The 19,719-nt window shown below is 36.5% G+C and overlaps 1 protein-coding gene across 1 annotated transcript in view; it reads right to left on the reverse strand.

Moving 5' to 3' along the window:
• Positions 1-19,719, reverse strand: part of DIAPH3 (diaphanous related formin 3) — a 497,180-nt gene that overhangs the window by 267,424 nt on the left and 210,037 nt on the right. Inside the window, exon 18 of the mRNA XM_082700281.1 lies at positions 2,374-2,469. Coding sequence (XP_082556407.1) covers positions 2,374-2,469 — 96 coding nt within the window. The remainder of the gene's footprint in view (positions 1-2,373; positions 2,470-19,719) is intronic.

The raw sequence follows: 19,719 nt of genomic DNA on the forward strand, positions 1-19,719 counted from the left end.
TTTCAGTGAAGAGAAATCTAAGACAGAGTATCTCAGATCTCCAAGTGACAACATAGAGCCTTGTCACTATCACAAGACTCTTTTCAGAATTCAGTATCTCAAAAGACTGAATTTCACAGACAAAAACCAGCTGTGAATCAGACTATAATTATAGGTTGTTAAAGCTTCTTAAAGCTTGAATCATAACACTTGCTACAATCGAAGAGGGCAAGAAGAATCCAGAAATGGATTACATCATAATATGACATGGTTTAAATTCTGGACTTTTCAATCTTAAATTTTAAAACGTGTTTGACAATAAAATGGATGGATCTATATCCTCTAGCTAAAATAAAACAAAACAAAAATAATATTCTCTGTATAATATGATTTTGTTATCTCTAAACGGGAATAGTATAACCTATACCTACTGACCATTTTCAAAATAAACCAACTTATTCAAGTCACTGAACTGCTATACCCACCCATAACGTTAATGTTCCTACCTCTGTGATAGGGTTATAGTAAAGATTAAAGGGCCAAATATAAAACTAACACATAAAGGTAATCAATAATCATTAGCCATTATTAAATTTGAAATCCCATTTAGCACATGTTCTGTCACATGTAAAGAATACCAAAGTCAATTATGCAACTTTGAGTTGGATATCAGTGCTAACTTATCATGGCTGACCCACCTAAAAGAATTCTATTAAAAATGCTACTTCTTGGGGTGCCTGGGTGGCTTTGTTGGTTATGCATATGACTTTGGCTCAGGTCATGATCTGAGGGTACTAGGGCTCTCTGCTCCACGGGAGTCTGCTTGTCTCTCTCCCTCTGCCCCTCCCCGTCCAAACATTGTCTTTCCCTCTCTCAAATGAATAAATAGATCTGCAGGTAAATAAATAAATAAAATGGTATTTCAGGATCCCTAACGAGGTTATTTAGAGTTCAACCTAGGAATCAGTAACCCAAGTCATGGACACTTTTCAGGAAAAAATCTCTTTCCAATTCCAGAGAATAGAATTTTTTGAGATTATCTAAGTTAATAATGGTTTGAAGTCAATGTTCCTTTAAAAGGGAAAATTCTCTGAAATACCTGTATTATGTAACAGTCCCCAAAATCTCAGGAGTCTAAGCATGCGCACATATATACATACATACACAAATCATTTCTAATTCAGACTACATGTCCATTACACATCAGAAAGAGCCCTGACACAATATTCACATCAGGATGATGGACACCATTTTTACTGCCATTCTGGGGTGTAGGAGAAAGAACACTGGAGTTTCTCACACCAGCAATAAAAGCTTCCATACAAAAGCTATCTCATCTCCACTTACACTGTCATTGACCCAAGCAAGTCACATGATGACATCTACCTTCAAAAGTGTAGGGATGTGCGATCAATTTGTGCCCAGAAACCGAGTAGTATCTTGGCACACCCACAATGCAGGAGGGGTGGCCCTGTCATAGTAAGCAGGAAAGGAAGGAGATCTCAAAACTTTCACAGAAGGAATGCCAACTCTGTCTTTTACGCTTACTGCCTCCAACATAATTCCTTCTTTAATCAATAGCATGGATCTTTAGCCTCACACCAAAGAATTTTTGTTCCCAATGCTTGTTAAAAGCTCTCTTGAGGCATGTAATAATTGAAAGGCAGACTAAAAGCCATGTTAACTTTCCATGCCTCTAGATTCTCCACATTGTATTCCTCTCACAACATCAGAAAGTAATATATACATAGGGTATTATCTCAGTTCCAAGCAAACTATCTTTGATGCATTTAAGTTACAGTTAGAAATGAGTTAGAAGCAAAACTCTTTGCCCTCTCCTCCCATAGTAATTCAGTCAGGGAGACAATTTAATACTAAGTATTTAGCTCCTGTAACAGTAATTAAATCTAAAATATTTCCAGTCATTACTTTTGAGGAAAGGCTTTGAACTGCTCAGATGGGATAATGGAATTCATTTTATTCATCATCCTAATTTCCATTAATATTTCAACCTCTTTTGTGTGTGATCAAGTATCAAAAATAGAGATTCGAAGGTTTAAAAGAAAAAATCTGCTACCACTTTTTAAAATGTTATGTCATCACCTAAATTTCTTAACTTGTTATTTATATACTTAGACAAAGTATATAGAAGATAGATTTTAGAATATATCCAAAATATAAAGATTTTAGTTATAGAAGATATATTTTTATTCTAAATGTTTTTCTTAGCTTTATTTTCTAATACATATTAATTTTTTGAGGAATTTAACCCATAAATAGCCTAAAGGAAAGGAATTATCTTTGAAGTTATTATGCAAATCATAAAATATTAAAATAATGAAATGAAAAAGAAGTCATAAAGAAAATGAAATAATTAACAGGAATCATACATACAAAGGTTCTGGGCAATTTTAGAATCTAAAAATTTAAGCTCCTTAATTTTTTTCTTGATAGCTTTCTTCTCTTCAAAATTTTCCTCTTCTCTTCTCTCTGTAAAACCAAGGATAGATCCATGTCAGTAAGGCATTCAGTAGCAAAAGGACAAGTTGTGAACTATTATTTAAAAAAAAAAACAAAAACCAAAAAAGATAGAATTCTGTTAAATAACATTGTTAGAAAAATAACACCCCAAGACCTATACTGTTTCGGATAGGCAGTGACCATTCTTATGCTACAAAACCTTAGAGTAGATACTGGAAGGCCTAACAGCAAAAACAGAACTGATGTGCTTTATTGGAAACCAATGCCACTGGGTACAAGAATGAGTATACTTAGCTTATTTGAACAATATGCCGGACACGATTATAAAAATAAGTATACTTACACTTAGGGTAGGTTAAGAAGTTAGCTCTAAGAATACTAAACAATCACACAGCTAGTTTATGTCTGAGAGATCACACTTACTTAAAAACATAGCTTCTACTAAACTGGAAGAGTAAGCGGTTTATAATTTGTTTTCCAAATCTTTGAAAACAGTCAAAATTTGACCTTTGGCTTATTTTATTTGAGGACTTCAGAAGCAAAAAATGCATCTGACCTCCCTATCCTTAGTAAAAAGCCAGAGAATAAATGTATCATGCTAAATATCAATCCAAGACGTGTCCTTACAGCAAGCTACAGGACAGTCAAGGTTAAGAGCTGGAACCAATAGTGATCCTATCATCTTCCCTCTCCTTTGTATCCACGGATACCACTTCTGGGTCAAAGCCAGTCATCTTGCAAAATTAGGATCTTGATAACAAAAAATAATAGACTGAAGTGTTTTAGGTATGTCCAAATAAATCACGAATACCAGGGAAAAGAGCTTCCAAAAGCATCTTCTTTTATATAAGATGGCACATTATCACTACATTATATTAAAAAAGACTATTATAATTATATGCTTCGGTACACAGTGTGAGACAGGGATCAATATTTATATTTTTTAAAATATTTATTAAGTATTTTATTAGTCATCTTTCTCAACTGATTTCATATTACACTTTTATCCTATACTTATTTTTCTGAGCTTCTAATTCTGTTTCACTGTTTGAAGTACTATACCTTAATTGAATGTTCAAATTATTTTTCTTCCGTTTTTAAATTTTCTTCCCTTTTCTCATTAATTTTTCCACATGACCATTAGAACAACTCAAGAGTTCCAGAAATAAAATTCATTTGAATTGTATTTGACTCATGAGGCATTTGTAAATAGATTCAAGGAGATTTGATATGTTGACAATTTTTAAAATTCCCAGTCATCAACATGACATGTGTTTATAATTATTCAACTCAGCACAGTGTTCTTTGTCGGCAACCTGTACATTCACTGTTTGTGTTAGAGGTCCTGAATATATCTAAATTATATACTCTTAAATATTCAGATGGGAGACAGAGAGATTGGTTAATTCTACCTTTCTCACTGTACTTCACAACTGCTGGAATACAGAAACTTTGTTGAATTTTACATTAATGTTTTATAATCAGCAACTTTACTTATTCTTTCACTCAAATGAATATTAAGCACCAGTTAAAAGGGACCGTGCTATACAATATAGATATAATGTTAAACAAAATAGAGACATCTTGGCCTCATAGAATCTAGAGACCAATAGTGGTGAATGAGAAGCAAATGTCAACCACAATACCTAGATAAGTCCGCAATGTTTTGATAAGAACCACACTAGAATAAAGAACCTCATAACCCACACTTATCAGTGACCTTCTTCATATAATAAATGATACCTAATCAAAAGCTTGAGAGAGAAAAGGACTTAGGCATGAGAGAAGGTTTTGGGGTGGTGGGAAGAAGGATCAGGCAACGAAAGGATAGTGTCTGAAGGGGTCAAGCTGCAAGAACTTGAAAGGCACAGAAAGAAGTGAGAATAATAGGGCAAAGAATATTGTCTGGAAGTAAAGGACACGAGAAACCAACATAGGTACCATATCATGCAAAACCATAGGTACCATATCAAGCAGGTACCGTATCATGCAAAACCTTTTAAGCGAGGTTAAGAAATCTGATTTTATCCTCCACGCAATGAAAAGAGCCACCAAGGTTCAAATATGTGACAGACATCAAAAGAATTGCATTTTAGAAAAAACTCAGGCTCTTCAAAGTGAAGTGAAAGAATGGCGAAAGTAATACAGAAATCCAAAGGAGAGTCACTGGTGCCCTCATCTATAGCAGCAGCCACTGGGATGAAAAGAAGGGATGATTTCCAAGAGTAGAATCCAGCCCACATCAGTTTCCTGAATTCCAGATTGAATATCCAAGGGCCTACTCTCAACATCATCTCTACTTGGCTGTCTGCCGGGCACCTTCACTGCAACTGAACTGAGCAGAATATGGGCAGAGGGATAAGGAGCAGCAAAGTTTTCTGAGACAAAACAGGATTAAAAACAAACAAAAAATAAAAAACAAACAAACAAAAACATACACACACACAGTAGAAATCAGATAATCATTCTCTTAGCCAAATAGACTGATTTGGGTAAAACCCAATAATAAATAATAATAAATATATTAAAAAATAAATAACAAAATATATAAATATATCAACATAAATAAATAAATAAGCCTGATAATAAATTTGGATAAAACCATAATAAAATGTGAGATTGGAAAAAAAAAAATGAAGCCAGATTATCTGGCTGCCTCAACTGCCTCAACTCAGTGTAACACCAGTGAAAATGTTTATGCAGAAGTCCTGATAAAGCGGGATCCAAATGTTATTAGCAATAAAGATGCATTCAAGAGGAATATGAAGAAATGAGGATGTTTAATAGAAATGAAGTTCATACACAAAATCTTATTTCATGTAGCCATGGTGACATCATTTCTGTGAGCTACTAGCCAGGACAGAGTGTGGAGTCGTGCAGGCAACTCGGGCCGGCGTCTCCAACCAGGTCCTGTGTCTACAGCCCCACCATATACCCCCCACTGAACCTCACCATGGCTTATATCCCTCCTCTAGGACCTGAGGATACTGGACCTCAAAGAGGAGGTGTGAGAAGGAAACAGAATAATAATGACCTTCCCGTAACCTTCCCTCAGCCTTCACAGTGACAGGGAAATAAGAGACAAGAATCAGAGGGCCTAACTAGAGTTCATGAGCTGACAGAGGATATTTTGGACTCATCCCATCCACTGGTAGACCTCTTCTTCTAAGGCTATTATAAAATACACTCTCACTAAAAAGACTCGATTTTCTCAAGATGAAGCTCTGCATCATAAAGTCAGACTATTAGTGCTGTCTATACTTGTGATCTAGCTTTTCTGCCATTAGAGGTCTGTGTTTAATCTTATTTCCTAGAGATGTTGTGTAAGAAGGCGTTTTTCCAACAGAAGATTAATACGGTTCAAAAATGGTTCTGATCACTAACACAGCATATGCTGTACTTTATGAGGGTTTTATGTCAGAATGAAGTCAAAGATGACAAAACTTTCTATGTTGCCAAGAGCCATGAACTGAAAAAGTCTTTTTTAATTACACTTCTCTTTATTCTTTTTCTATTTTCAAAGTTTCAAAAATAGCAGTAAAATTATATAAAGAATCTCCTTTCAAAATCTTTGCTTTCATACTAAATTTTCCATTAAAAATCATAATTCCATGGTACATGGCTATACAGTTTATTCCAGTTCATTTTCCATTATGTTCTAATCAGTCATTAAAAATGTGACTTTTTTCAGGAGTAAGATTCCACATATTCTATCATATGTTATCTCACCACTGCAAAAACTTCTAGAGCACACAGTTCTAAATGTGTAAGTAGCTAGTGGAGGCACAAAAGGTAATAGCACAGTTTTCTCTTTCCATAATGGAATATTCTAAATCAATGAATGCTACTAATAATTGTTTACTCTATTTTTATTGGTGCTTCCTGGTTAAACATAACTCATGTCAGTATGTTTTTAAAATACTACACATTTCAATTTTTTTCTGGTATTCATTTGGTACAAATGCTATTAAATTTTATGTGTTAGATGTTCACAATAAATTACCTTTGTTCATTAGATTACACTAGCCTTGAGAGGATAAAAGGAAGTGTACCCGATTAAATAAGAGAAGCCAATAAAATCAACTCAGCTATAGAAATAAAGCAAACATATATCATGTATTTAGGAAATGACAACTGAGGCCTAGTACAATCTTCATATAAGGCAAAAGGCAGAGGCAGGAAGACATCCATAAACTATAGATTCTTTGCAATAATGGCACTTCTTTTTCTTCTAGCTTTCTAACTGTTGAGGTTCTAAGATGCTAACAGAGAGAGTCAAAACTTTATAGTGTCCAGATTCTAGAAGAACCATCTGTGCAGCTTAGCCACTTCATTTCACTGATGAGGAAGCCGAAGCCCAGAGTGTATGATCTACTTGCCCACAGTGACACAAAGGGCGAGGCGGCGACCGGCCCCCTTGGGGGACAAGGAAACTGATTGCCACACTACAGGCCAAGAGCAGCCGGGGGCAGGCAGTCCACATGAGGGAAATGATCTGCAACCCAGCACATAAGCTTCGCATTGACGCTTGATAGAATTTTCCCTCGTATTACATGCTTACTGGGAGAGAAAGCAGGAAGGTGAATGGATCCGGGGGAAGAGAGAGAGATGCTTCGTTTCTTGAGCACAATGAGCAGGATTTAATGCTATGGAAAAAATGTACAGTTCCAAAGGGAATTCTTAATTTCACCCATCACTACCTCTCTTCAAATGGTGGTTAACGGAATGTGGTTCAGTTATCCAGCAATACATTTTGAAAGGAATATATACCTGGAAATCTCAAGGGTCAGAATTTGAGAATAATCTAATAGCTGGGGAAGGAAAATAGATTTTGAGAGTTACTACTACTGGTGGTTGTGATAGGAGAATATTTTTCAAAGAAGATTTAGGCAGCTTGAAGGCAGAAGATATGGAATACATAGAAGAAAGTGCAAACTTGGAATGAATTATTTTTTAAGTTGGCAATACCCCGTTGGCAAAATGTCAAAGTAAATGCTTTGGTATTGAAAACCATAATTGTATAAATAGCTTTAGTCATATCTGATCTGTCAAACCCAGTTTTAGTGTTTCTAGGCACATAAATAAATGACTATGAACCTAACTACATAGAAAATAAACAGAGGAGAAACAGGCTATCTTCCTACTCAAATATTAATATATGACTGCCATAACTAATCAGAGTATTTTACTAGAAAAGAGATGTCTGCTTGGCAATTCCAGGCTAAGAATGATAGAATAAGAAGAGTGGCTAACATGCTAACTAAAATTGTGTGGAATAGATTATTTCAACTAGAGCAATCATCAAAAGTGTAGCAAACAAATGCATATTTCTCTTTATATGACATTCTCTTTCAGTAGCCAATGTCACAAAACAAATAGTCTTCAAGGACTTTTCTCTACAACTCAAGCCCTCCATGGACAGGGAAAAGAATTTCATTATTTCACAAATCTTTCATTAGAGCTGTAACCTTTTTTTAATTTTTTTTAAACAGTTACTACATGTACAAGAAGACGACTAAGGTATAGGGAATGCAGTCTATTAAAAAAAAAAAGTGAAAAATATACTTCGAAACTATAATGATCTCTACCTAGTTGACCTAAAATTTGTTTCCTCCCTCTTTATTGCCAAATACAATAATAAGCCAATTGAAGAATGTTATAAAAACTGCTCCATTTCTAAGGACATTTGTAAACATAGAAATTAGCAATTCTGCTCATTTCAAAGGTATTTACACCACAAACTAAAAGAACCACATTCTTGAGGTCCCCTTGTATATAAACACCTCTTCTTAACCAAGATTGAGATAACAGAAATACAGGAGCTCAAACCAAAGAAAATACAAATATCCTTCAAATTCACATATTCAACAAAATGTTTAATTTAACAAGCCATGCTCTGGGGAGAAAAATAACCAATTCAGTTAGGTTTATTTGCCATGTACATAGTGGTATTAAATGTTATAATTAAATTAAGTTACAAATTGAGATTAAATAGACCAAAGGTATCAGTGAAGAAAATAAAGAATTAGGAAAGAGTTAAAATTTCAGTTTAAAAAAACACTGAAGCCTATTGTCACATGATTTTTCTTGGCTCATCGCAATTCATAAAAACATCTCTCAGCTTTTTTTGTTACGTATCCTCAAAATCTCCCAACTGTAAGGAACTGCTCCCTAGGAATTATTCTTGGATGTTACTGTTTCCCAGTCATGGAATACTACATGTACTCATATTACATAATTTTTCTACTAGCTATTAGTTTTTGCCAGTCCAACCTACTCCCATTTACCCTCAGCAGATATTAGAAAGTAAAAATACATCCCCGCTAAAAGAAATTACAGAGCAAAGACTCAAAAGGTTAATGCATGTAATGCATACACAAGAAAATGTACTAAAGGGTGGAAAAACCTATTATAAAAAGAATGAGAACTCAGTAAAGAAGGATTAAATCCGAATGAGGACAAAGGAAATTCAAGATATCTAGCATGTTGTAGAATGGAAAGACTTAATAAGCCAACTTATTAGTATTTGTACACACAAATGCTAAGCAACTTGGGAATAGAAAAAGTAACAATAAATGGTCTTAACTAACAGATAAGAAGCAATGCTGTATTAAACTGTGAGCAGACCATCCCTCGAGTATCAGACAGAAAAAACAAAGACAGAATTTTATCAAAATGGCGAGAGTGATTATCTAAACCTTGATAGAAGAAATGTGATCAGGCAAAAAAATGACCATTATTCCAAAATAATGAGAAAGAACTTCAGGTGTAAGCAGCAGAATTCTACGATGATCTTAATTAGACTCAATGACAGCATGCTTGTATTCTTCAGGATTTGTGTTTTTGCAAAAAATGAATCAGAATGTAGAGCATCAATGCATATTTCACATTAACATTTGTTTTAGTATTAGAAAAATGAAGTTTTTACCCTACCCCTATCATAAGAACCATGGACTTGTCTTCAACTATGGGCTTTATATTGCCCTAGGAAAGAAATGTATACATCACATCTGATCAAAGAATACTTTAGGGGTGCCTGGGTGGCTCAGTGGGTTAAAGCCTCCGCCTTCGGCTCGGGTCGTGATTCCAGGGTCCTGGGATCGACCCCCAAGTCAGTCTCTCTGCTCAGTGGGGAGCTTGCTTCCCTTCCTCTCTCTCTCTGCCTGCCTCTCTGCCTACTTGTGATCTCTGTCAAATAAATAAATAAACTTTTTAAAAAATTACTTTAGAGTGTTTGTGTGTGAGCATGTGTAAAAGAGGAGGAAGTAGAAACAATACCTGGGTATATATTCGATTCAATTATTTATTACACAGCCTTTATTATACAGCCTTTCTGGTAAGTAGTTACGCTGTCCCTCTGATAATCATGTTCATATCTCTGATAGCTCAGTTGAAAACTCAAGTCATTTCCCCAATGTCTCAGTTATTAAATCCTTATTTCTCTGTGATCAAGGGTGCTCCACGATAGTATTCCAGAGCATTCTGGTCTCCAACTGGTCTACCTTGCTAGAGTTCCATTATTTGCCTGGTCTGTTTTCTAGAATCAACTAGTGCTCTTTTCTATCTCACAACCACTTGAACTTAAGAATTTTTTTTAATGTGGCCTTTTGATACGTATCTACATTATCATCCCTTCAAGCTAGATCTCATACTGTGTCGATCTTATATAATCAAACAAAACTCTCGGCTCATGTTCAGACCTCTTTTCCAGTGTATCACTTCTCCTATATGCAAACCAAATGCCCCTCGTGTACCTTCTCACTATAAGGAAGTGGTTAAGAAGGACTAACAGGGTTTGTATAGACTAGGAAGATGGAAATGTTTTAAAAAATGACCTTTGCATGAGCGAGAAGGGAATGGGGAGCTGGTGTTTAGTGAGTACAGAGTGTTGGCAGGGGAAGATGAAAAAGCTCTGGAGATGGAAGGTGGTGATGGTTATATAACAATATGAATGTATGTAATGCCTTAGAACTGTAGACTTACTATCAACTTTTCTATCAATCTGGATAAGACTGGAGGAGATTATGCTGAGTGAAATAAGTCAAGCAGAGAGAGTCAGGTATCATATGGTTTCACTTACTTGTGGAGCACAAGGAATAACCTGGAAGACATTAGGAGAAGGAAAGAGAAGGTGAATTGGGGAAAATCAGAGGAGAAGACAAACCATGAGAGACTGTAGACTCTGAGAAACAAACTGAGGGTTTGGGAAGGGAGGGGGTAAGGGGTTAAGTGAGCCTGGTGGTGGTTATTACAGAGGGCACATATTTCATGGACCACTGGGTGTGGTATATAAGCAATGAATCTTGGAACACAAAAAATAAAATTAAATTTAAAAAAAGAACTGTAGATGTAAGCATGCTTTAAGTGATAAGATTTTATGTTAATGAAGCATGAAAAAATATAGAAAAAATTAAGGCTGGACTGGCTGGATTTCAAACCACTTTTTTTAAAATAATATGAGTTTGACCTCTTTTTGCTTTAAAAATGTATGTAGGGATTAGGTGATTTTTTTTTTTTTTTTAAACGAGAAGACAATAAATCTTAAGTGATCCTCAATCTCAAATCAGATCAAACTGGGATCATTTAAAATGTGTGTGGTCTTTCTCAAGATCTGCTCAAGGACAGAGATGGTGCTTCTTCAAGGCACAGTGCACCTCAAACATGGACTCCAGTCTGACTGCTCATGAGATGGTACAGAAAATGCAGCTCCGGAAGAATCGTTTTTCCTACCTCAGTCTGGATTACCTCTCCAAATTGTGTAAGAACCTTGCTTCCTGGCTATCCATGGTCTCAAGAACCTAATCCCATTTCCAGTTTCTCCAATGTCACAGCCCGGCTCTCAGATTTCTAAGACTGTGGCCACGCTGGTCAACTATTGTCATCAGGGAGGATGAGCGAGAAAGCAAGGGTAGTCTTTGACATGGAAAGCAGATCATAGCTCCTCTCTCCCCCATCTTCTTACTCCTCCACTTTAAAAGGTTCAGCCCCTTTTGGAGTGTGGCCCCCTCATCTTTTATCTCTTTCCCTTTTTAAAAGCCGCCACAGGCAAGAGAGCCTGACATTTTCCATCACTGAAACCAACCCCTTCACCTGCTGGGTCTTTGCCCCACATAAGTTGCAAGCACATGGAGAAACTATCATATTGCAGTCTAGAGAAAGAGGCAGTCTTTAGTATCTGCATACAACCATGTTAACATTAAATGGTGCTTTATCTTCCTTTGTTGTGGATCCCTAGACAGGTATCTTACCACGGAAAAAAGGGGAGCTGAATCAAGACAGGATTTGGAAACATCCTGATGTTTTATAATCCCCCAAACTCCCATGAAAACTCTGAAGAATTTAAGATAAGCAACATTTCCACCTCCTTCCTAATGTCCATATTTAAAGTTACTAAATGAAAAACCATCATTTTCCAGTATCTTCCAGCCTGCCTCACAAAAACATCATATCCTGAGCATACTAACCAAACAGACTATGAAAAAGAAGAAAGTACTTAACAGAACCATTCTGTGAAAGGAAAAGGGAAGAAACTTTTCATTAATGGGAGTGCAATAGCTTAAATCCTATTAGAAAATTTCACTTTAAATTCAATTACTTCACATTATGTTGGGCCACCTGACACTTGAGCAGAGAAACATTAACATCTTAGTAGAGAACAATCTTTACAGGAAATGAAATATCCTTTACTGTAAACTACCCAATCTTACTAATTAAAAACTATCTCTGGTTTAAATGCTTCACGAAAATGTCAAACAGTAAAAATTAAGATTCAAAACACATATACCAACAAGCCAATACAGAACATAGAACAAAATACTGAGAATATTTTTGACATATAGGAATACCCATTGACTGGGAACTCTGGTGAATGTCAAAATATCAAATCTTTAAAATATTTTAATAAATCATATCATTATTCTTATTATTTTACTTTTTTGTTTACCCAAGAAACAAGGAATCCATATTTCAAATGATTACTTGAATTTCTCAAAGTTTCAAATCCTTTCTCTCCCATTAAAATGAATAGTAAAATATCACCTAATAAAGATTTTATTTTACAGTAAAAAAACTGAAGCAGAGTAGCAAAGAGTCGGCAAATGGACATCAGGACTCTAAACTCCCACTTTTGTGCTTTTTCTGCTCTGGAAATTGATCATCTTGGCCATTCAGAGCCAATGTGGCCATCAGCAGAAACTACAAATGTGAGGACTTGTGGGTTGAATGGAATTAAAGGAAGAATGACTAAGATTCATTCTACCCTGCAGAGAAAGTAGAGCCAGATAATAATTGGAGATGATAACTGAAGATTAATTTTTTTTTTCTATCCGGAGATTTTTCCTATCGCCTTGCCATTTCAGGATCAAGGGCATTTATTTCCTCCTGGGGAATGATAACGTTTAGAGTAAGAGGTCATTCCTCAACATGGAGTGTAAAATTGGGTTTCTGTTAATATCTATGCTGAGCCGATGGTCTTGAAAGCTATGTGGTTCAATTCAGGAGCTGGGTACTTACAGGGAGAATATGCTTAAATGAGCTCACCATGTTTTCTTTTATTTAAAACAGGACAGGATCCCACTGCCTGCACTGCAAAGGAAAGATGCAGAAGAGAAGGTAAGGACAGAGTCTCAGGCATAAGGAAGACCAAGAAAAAAAACTTGCAGAAAACCGGAAGCAACAGGATCAGAATTTAGACCCAACCATAAAGGCTGGCTTCCCTTCCTCCTCCCACACATAGGAATGGGCTATGGGAGAAAGGTCTGAGGTAAAAGACGATGGAATAGAGTTTGGAAACCTAAGAGCAGAGGGTATTCGTGCCCCGCCTCCTATCTGGCTCTCCATAGGAAGAATGGTCTTCAACCCATATGCCACAAGTTCTGGAAAGCAAGTGCAGTGCAGGGCATGTTGAGACAGCAAGTGCACCTGCCTACAAGGCTGTCCTGTTCCATAAGTGGTGAATGGGAGATGTGCAGGTGCTCATGGTCAGGAGACATGTTGTTTTCAGAAATACTGGTTATAGTACAGTAGACTTTCCAAATAATAGAAACTCACATTGGATAAATTCCCCTACAATTCCAATAGGAAGACGTATACCAGCAGCAAATATGCTATCTAAATTTTACAAAGTGAGTGAGGACTTCAAAAACTCTTCTCAACACGCATACATAAAAATGTCCCAAAGGAATACAACCTATAACACATGCATTTCTATTGACTTACAGAATACTTGACATCAAATGATTTGAAATTTAAAATCTTATTCCTGTACTTAGTCCTCTTTACTTGGTTACTTGATACTCAAAATGCTTTCTCAGCTTTTCACAAGCTCTCCTTCTAAAGCCTGAGGAAGATATATGCAACTTGCACTTCATCAATTACTTCTGTCCTCACACTTGAGCAAACATTCTTCAGGATAACCATTACGCAGACTCCCTTCATTACAAATGGGTGTCCCTTCTGATCACTGGCACCATTTGGAATAATTAACTATCGAGTATACTGCTTTCTGAATGCAGTTTACTGAATTAATGGAACCCTGTGTATGTAATATACTTGACAAAAATTTCTTTCACTTTGGAAAGCTAAGGTCATTTCTAAGCGGTGACTGTTTAAAAAATCAAACAAATGACTCACATATCTTGTTACAATTTTTGAGATTCATTTACACTGACTAAGGCAAAGTCACCTTTTACTTCCCAGTTAAACATATAAAACACAGAGTTTAAAAAAACAGACAACTATGCATAAAAATCTAGCTAATTGTCCTATTATGCTGAAAATGTTTTCTAGGAAAAAGAATTTTTAAACATCACTGTAAAGTGATTCAAACAATAAAGCAAATGTTCCTTTACCCTACTAAATTTTATTATAAATATTCCTCCAAAAAAAGAAAAAACCTACTGGTAAAAATAGTTACTCGCAACAAAAGCTACTGTTGGTATCGTCTAAAAAGCTACACATAAAATATACATATACATATCTAAGTGTGTATGAAAACACAAACAGGGACGCCTGGGTGGCTCAGTTGGTTAAGCAGCTGCCTTCGGCTCAGGTCATGATCCCAGCGTCCTGGGATCGAGTCCCACATCGGGCTCCTTGCTCCGCAGGGAGCCTGCTTCTCCCTCTGACTCTGCCTTCCACTCTGTCTGCCTGTGCTCGCTCTCGCTCGCTCTCTCTCTGATAAATAAATAAAATCTTAAAAAAAAAAAAAAAAAAAAAAGAAAACACAAACAGATGCATATACACATAGCCAAATATACGACTTAAGGGTTTTTTTTTTCCTTTTTAATCAAATAAGCTTATACCATATATGTTGTTTTATTTGATATAGCAATGAACACTGAATATTTTTCCATGTTCATATGTATGGATCTACCACATTCTTTAAAAAAGCTTCATAGGGGGCACCTGGGTGGCTCAGTGGGTTAAGCCTCTGCCTTCAGCTCAGGTCACAGTCTCAGTGTCCTGGGACTGAGCCCTGCATCTGGCTGTCTGCTCAGCAGGGAGCCCATCCCCCACCCCCACCCCCCCTGCCTGCTGCTCTGCCTACTTGTGATCTCTCTCTGTCAAATAAATAAATAAAATCTTTAAAAAAAAAAAAAAAAGCTCCATAATATGTCACCCATGTACCCTATTTTACCATAATTAACTGTTCTCCCTAATGATTATTGAAGGTGTTTCCAAATTTTTGCCATCAATATTATTACAGTAAACATTCTTGCAATGTATTTTTCCATATCTATATAAGCCTTTGTTGAATCTCCAGTGTAATATGCCTAAGTGATAATCTCATTCCCTTTTGAGAAAAGATATATGATCAAGCTTACCATCATTACTACAGTTCTTCCTCTACTAAGCCTAGATACATGGATTTTAAAGTGATTTTCCCAAAGTTTATTTTGGTAGCTTAGTTCTTCATTTTAATGAAGATAAGTAGTTGTAAAAAATCCCAAATATTTAGAACTCCCATTTCATAGATATGGAACGGAGGCCCAGAAAACTGCCCCTCTCCAAGGCCAAAGAACTACCTAGTGGCAGATTCAAGATTAAAAACCAGATTCTCAATTCTAGGCTATTCTCACTGTACCAAACTCCGTTTTTGGAAAAAGGACACCCAGAGCAATGAAAGTCCTGTCAGAGCAATGAAAGCAACTAGAATTGCAATCCTTGTCAATACAGAGCTCCTCCAAGGACAGGATAGGCTCCTTTGTCACTGCAAAGACTATTTTAAGCAGTTTCAATCACTCACTCATTCATAAGGCACTGAGACATCCAAGGAAGGATAGAGAAGAAGAAAACATAATTCTGGTCCTTAAAGGATTTCAATTAAAACTGGAGCAGTAATAGGGACAAAGATAAAAATTATATAATAGTAGAATCATTTATATAAAGTGAAACATTTTAAAGGGGTCTTTTGAGAGATCATCCATCAGAAGCCCACTGAAAGAGTTTACTGAAAAATTAGTCAATTTTTGAGTGACTCAAAGAAATGAGACCAATGAAGGGAGACGACGCATGGAGGTTCAAAGAAGCAAAAAATAAATCTGGCTAGTCAGGAAAATCTTCATGGAATAAGTGGTTTGAGGTGTGGGCCTTGACAGCTGAACAGGAGAAAGGATTAGAATGCAACCCTCTCCGCTCACTCTGAAGAGTCACTTTTTAGGTGTAAATATGTGAGTTTATATACATATATACAAAGAAGTAAACTACAGTTCTAAGTTTTTTTTTAATGTAGATAAAAATCTTAGTATAAACATAAATCCAAAAGAGAAGAGCTTCAGTCTTTTCCAGTATCATTCTGCACAAGGCAGTTGAAGAACAAAAGGGTTTATTTCAAGAATGACCATCACACATGAATTCATCAAGCATCTCTGAGATACAAGGCAAACCAGTCCTCAGAGGGAAGTGGAATTCTAACAACAGGATTTGGAGAGGGGAGCTGAGACATCTGATTTCTACCGTCATCCATGCCTTACATGCAATAGGATTTTGAAAGTTTATTGAAATACACCTTTGTTTGTTAAAGCATAGTTAAGTCAAAACCGCGATGTTTAACACCAAGTTGTTTCAAATAACTTTCTTATGTGTTAGAAAAAAGGGGCTTCAGCCATCCAAAAAAATAAAAAATAAAAAAAAAATCTTGCCATTTGCAGTGATGTGGATGGTACTAAAAGGTATTATGCTAAGCAAACTAAGTCAATCAGAGAAAGTTATCATATGATCTCACTTGTACATGGAATTTAAGGAACAAAAGAGAGGATCATAGAGGAAGAGAGGACAAAATAAAACAAGACAAAATCAGAGAGGGCGAGAAACCCTAAGAGGCTCTTAATCATAGAAAACAAACTGAGGGTTGCTGGAAGGGAGGGGGTCGGCGGAATGGGGTAGTGGGACAATGAGCATTGAGGAGGGCAGGTGATATAATGAGCACTGCATGTTCTAGAAGACTGATGAATCACTGACCTCTAAACCTGAAACTAATATTATATGCTAATTAATGGTATTTAAATAAAATTTTAAAAAAGAAAAAAGGGGGCTATAGTTCCTTTACACCATCTTTTAGAAAGGAGAGAGGCAAAACATCTGTTAAGAACATGTCCTTAGCATCACTCATTTTAGGTTCATAGCAGGCCACTTTGTAGCCTTGTAACATCACCTACCACCACATCCAGCAGGTCAGCAACACCTTCTAAGTTCTGTGCCCTGGGCCAGCAGACACAGCAATGGTGTGCCAAATCCTCTGACACAACGATGCCTTCTGTAGGATTAAACTTCTCTTTTCCTTCCTGCTTTCATAAACCACATTCACCCTCCCAAACAACTCAAATGTTGGCCTGAAGCTTTTCCATTACCATCCAGACCTCAAACCCCATCTCCTGCCTTTCTCCTCCTTACATAATAATGCTCCAGTCACACTGAGTGTCTGAAGGATTCTAGATTACAGGTTCTTTCCAACCTAAGGGACATTGAACATGCTGTTTCCCACATCTGTAGAGCTTGTCCCTCAATTCCTCTCTTGCCTGGCAAATTCTCAATCCCCTTCAGGTCTCCAATTAAACGTCAGGACCTCAGAGGCCTTCGGTGACCAGCCTCTTCCATGTAGCACCTATTACCATAACTTCCTCATTACTTGCACAGGACATTGAAAAAAAAAAAAAAAAAAAAACTGTGTTGTTGTTGTTGTTGCTGCTGCTTTTCTACCGATTTATTTTCTACCCTCGCCATTTGAAAATCTACTACTAGAAGTCAAGAATTCTATTTGTCTTGTTCAGCACTCCCTTCCAGAAGCTAAGACAGTACCTTTCAGGGGAGGGGCATCTGAAATGTGTCATTTGGCTGGCTGGCTGGTTGGCCGGGCTGCGTGATTTGCCATGACTGATTCAATAACCAAACCAGAGCCTCTGCCTGCTGATTGATGGCAGATAACTGCAATCCGAGGCATAGTATTAAGAAGTAGCTAGCCTTGAGGGAGTATGATTTGTATATCCAATTTCACTTGCTGACAGAAAAAAAAAGCCACACGAGCACTAAGTCTTAAGCACTTAATACAATAGGGATTACGGAGCTCCAAGGAGAAAAAGTCCGTAAGCACAAAGCTGTTGGGCTAGGAGATAAGGAGGCCCTCTTCTGCAGAGGAGTATTGATCTACAGGATAGATGTGGGAACCAGTGCCAAGAGGTACAGGTGGGTATTCCTGTCCTGTTTGCTTCAGAATTCAGAGTTAAGGCAGCAGCATTTTCCATAATAATTATGATTCCTTTTATCAGGAAAAACCTATAAATTTTACAAACCAAGCTTCACATATTAAAAATGTGAAAAATACAAAAACACAGAATATTCTAGCATATTGTTAAAAATCTCCTAAATAGGCACCAAATTAGAGGGTGCTGTCTCCACAGGACGCATATAGAAAATATTTGAGTGATACATCATTCAGACATGAACCAATGATGGCTTTACCGGCAAAGGTTTGGTTTTTTTTTTTTTAAATCCTGTGTTGCACTATCACACTTTTCATCTATTAAATGATAAAATGATTACTATAGATCATACTAACTTTACAATTCTCTTTACCTAACCAACATTCCCACTTTCATTACAAGATGCAAACCACTGTGATCCCTCTGTGTTGTCCTTTCAGCTAAAATTGATTAAAAACAAACATTTGTGTAACATTTTACACTTTATAAAGGACAACCTCCAGTTGGAACACCAACTTCTCGATTATTAATAATGGATAAAATGATGAGAAAAAAAGCCTCATCAAGACTACTTAATATTGTTCCTTGCATAGTCATTTCTTTAAAAAAAAAAAAAAAAAACCATTTGAAGTTCAAGTTCAATATATAGCACGGGAAATGCAATGTTCACAGAATCAACTCCAAAAATTTCTAAAGAATATATATGCAGCTGGGGCGCTTGGGTGGCTCAGTGGGTTAAAGCCTCTGCCTTCGGCTCATGTCATGATCCCAGGGTCCTGGGATCAAGCCCCGCGTCGGGCTCTCTGCTCAGTGGGGAGCCTGCTTCCTCCTCTCTCTGCCTGCCTCTCTGCCTACTTGTGATCTGTCTGTCAAATAAATAACTGAGGGTTGCTGGGGGGAGGGGGTTTGGGAGAAGGGGGTGGGATTATGGACATTGGGGAGGGTATGTGCTTGGGTGAGTGCTGTGAAGTGTGTAAACCTGGTGATTCACAGACCTGTACCCCTGGGATAAAAATATATGTTTATAAAAAATAAAAAATTAATAAAAAAAAAAGAAAAAAAATCTTAAAAAAAAAAGAATATATATGCAGCTAATTTTAATTAGCATACAAATAACAAATGCTGAAAAAGCACTTGGGTCGTCATTTAAAACTACATGCAAACAGACACAAAGAGAAAGAACCGTATTGCTGATGAGTACTGGACCATGCTTATCAGCCTGAAAAGCTACTGTATGGATTTTAATTTGTTCATACTTAAAATTGAAAAGTTATTATTCTAAAAACCCAAGTACATAATGGACATGTTAATGTTTCTTTTTAAACTGCACCACCCTCACCAGGCAAAACTTTAAAATAATGTGTAATACAAAATGAGAAAACTTGAAAATCTGTTACAACAGAAAAAAAAAAAAAAGTGAAATAAAACCGATGATGAAGAGCTGCACCAGAGGTCAACAACACTGTGTCTATTTTTCAGCGGAAATAGAGAATTTGCCTTTAGATACCATTTTAATGTTAAATCAAGAACTGTCAATCAGCACCATTTGTTTGTAATCCCT

The sequence above is a fragment of the Mustela nivalis genome, assembly GCF_964662115.1.
Source record: "Mustela nivalis genome assembly, chromosome: 15".
Classification (NCBI taxonomy): Eukaryota; Metazoa; Chordata; class Mammalia; order Carnivora; family Mustelidae; genus Mustela; species Mustela nivalis.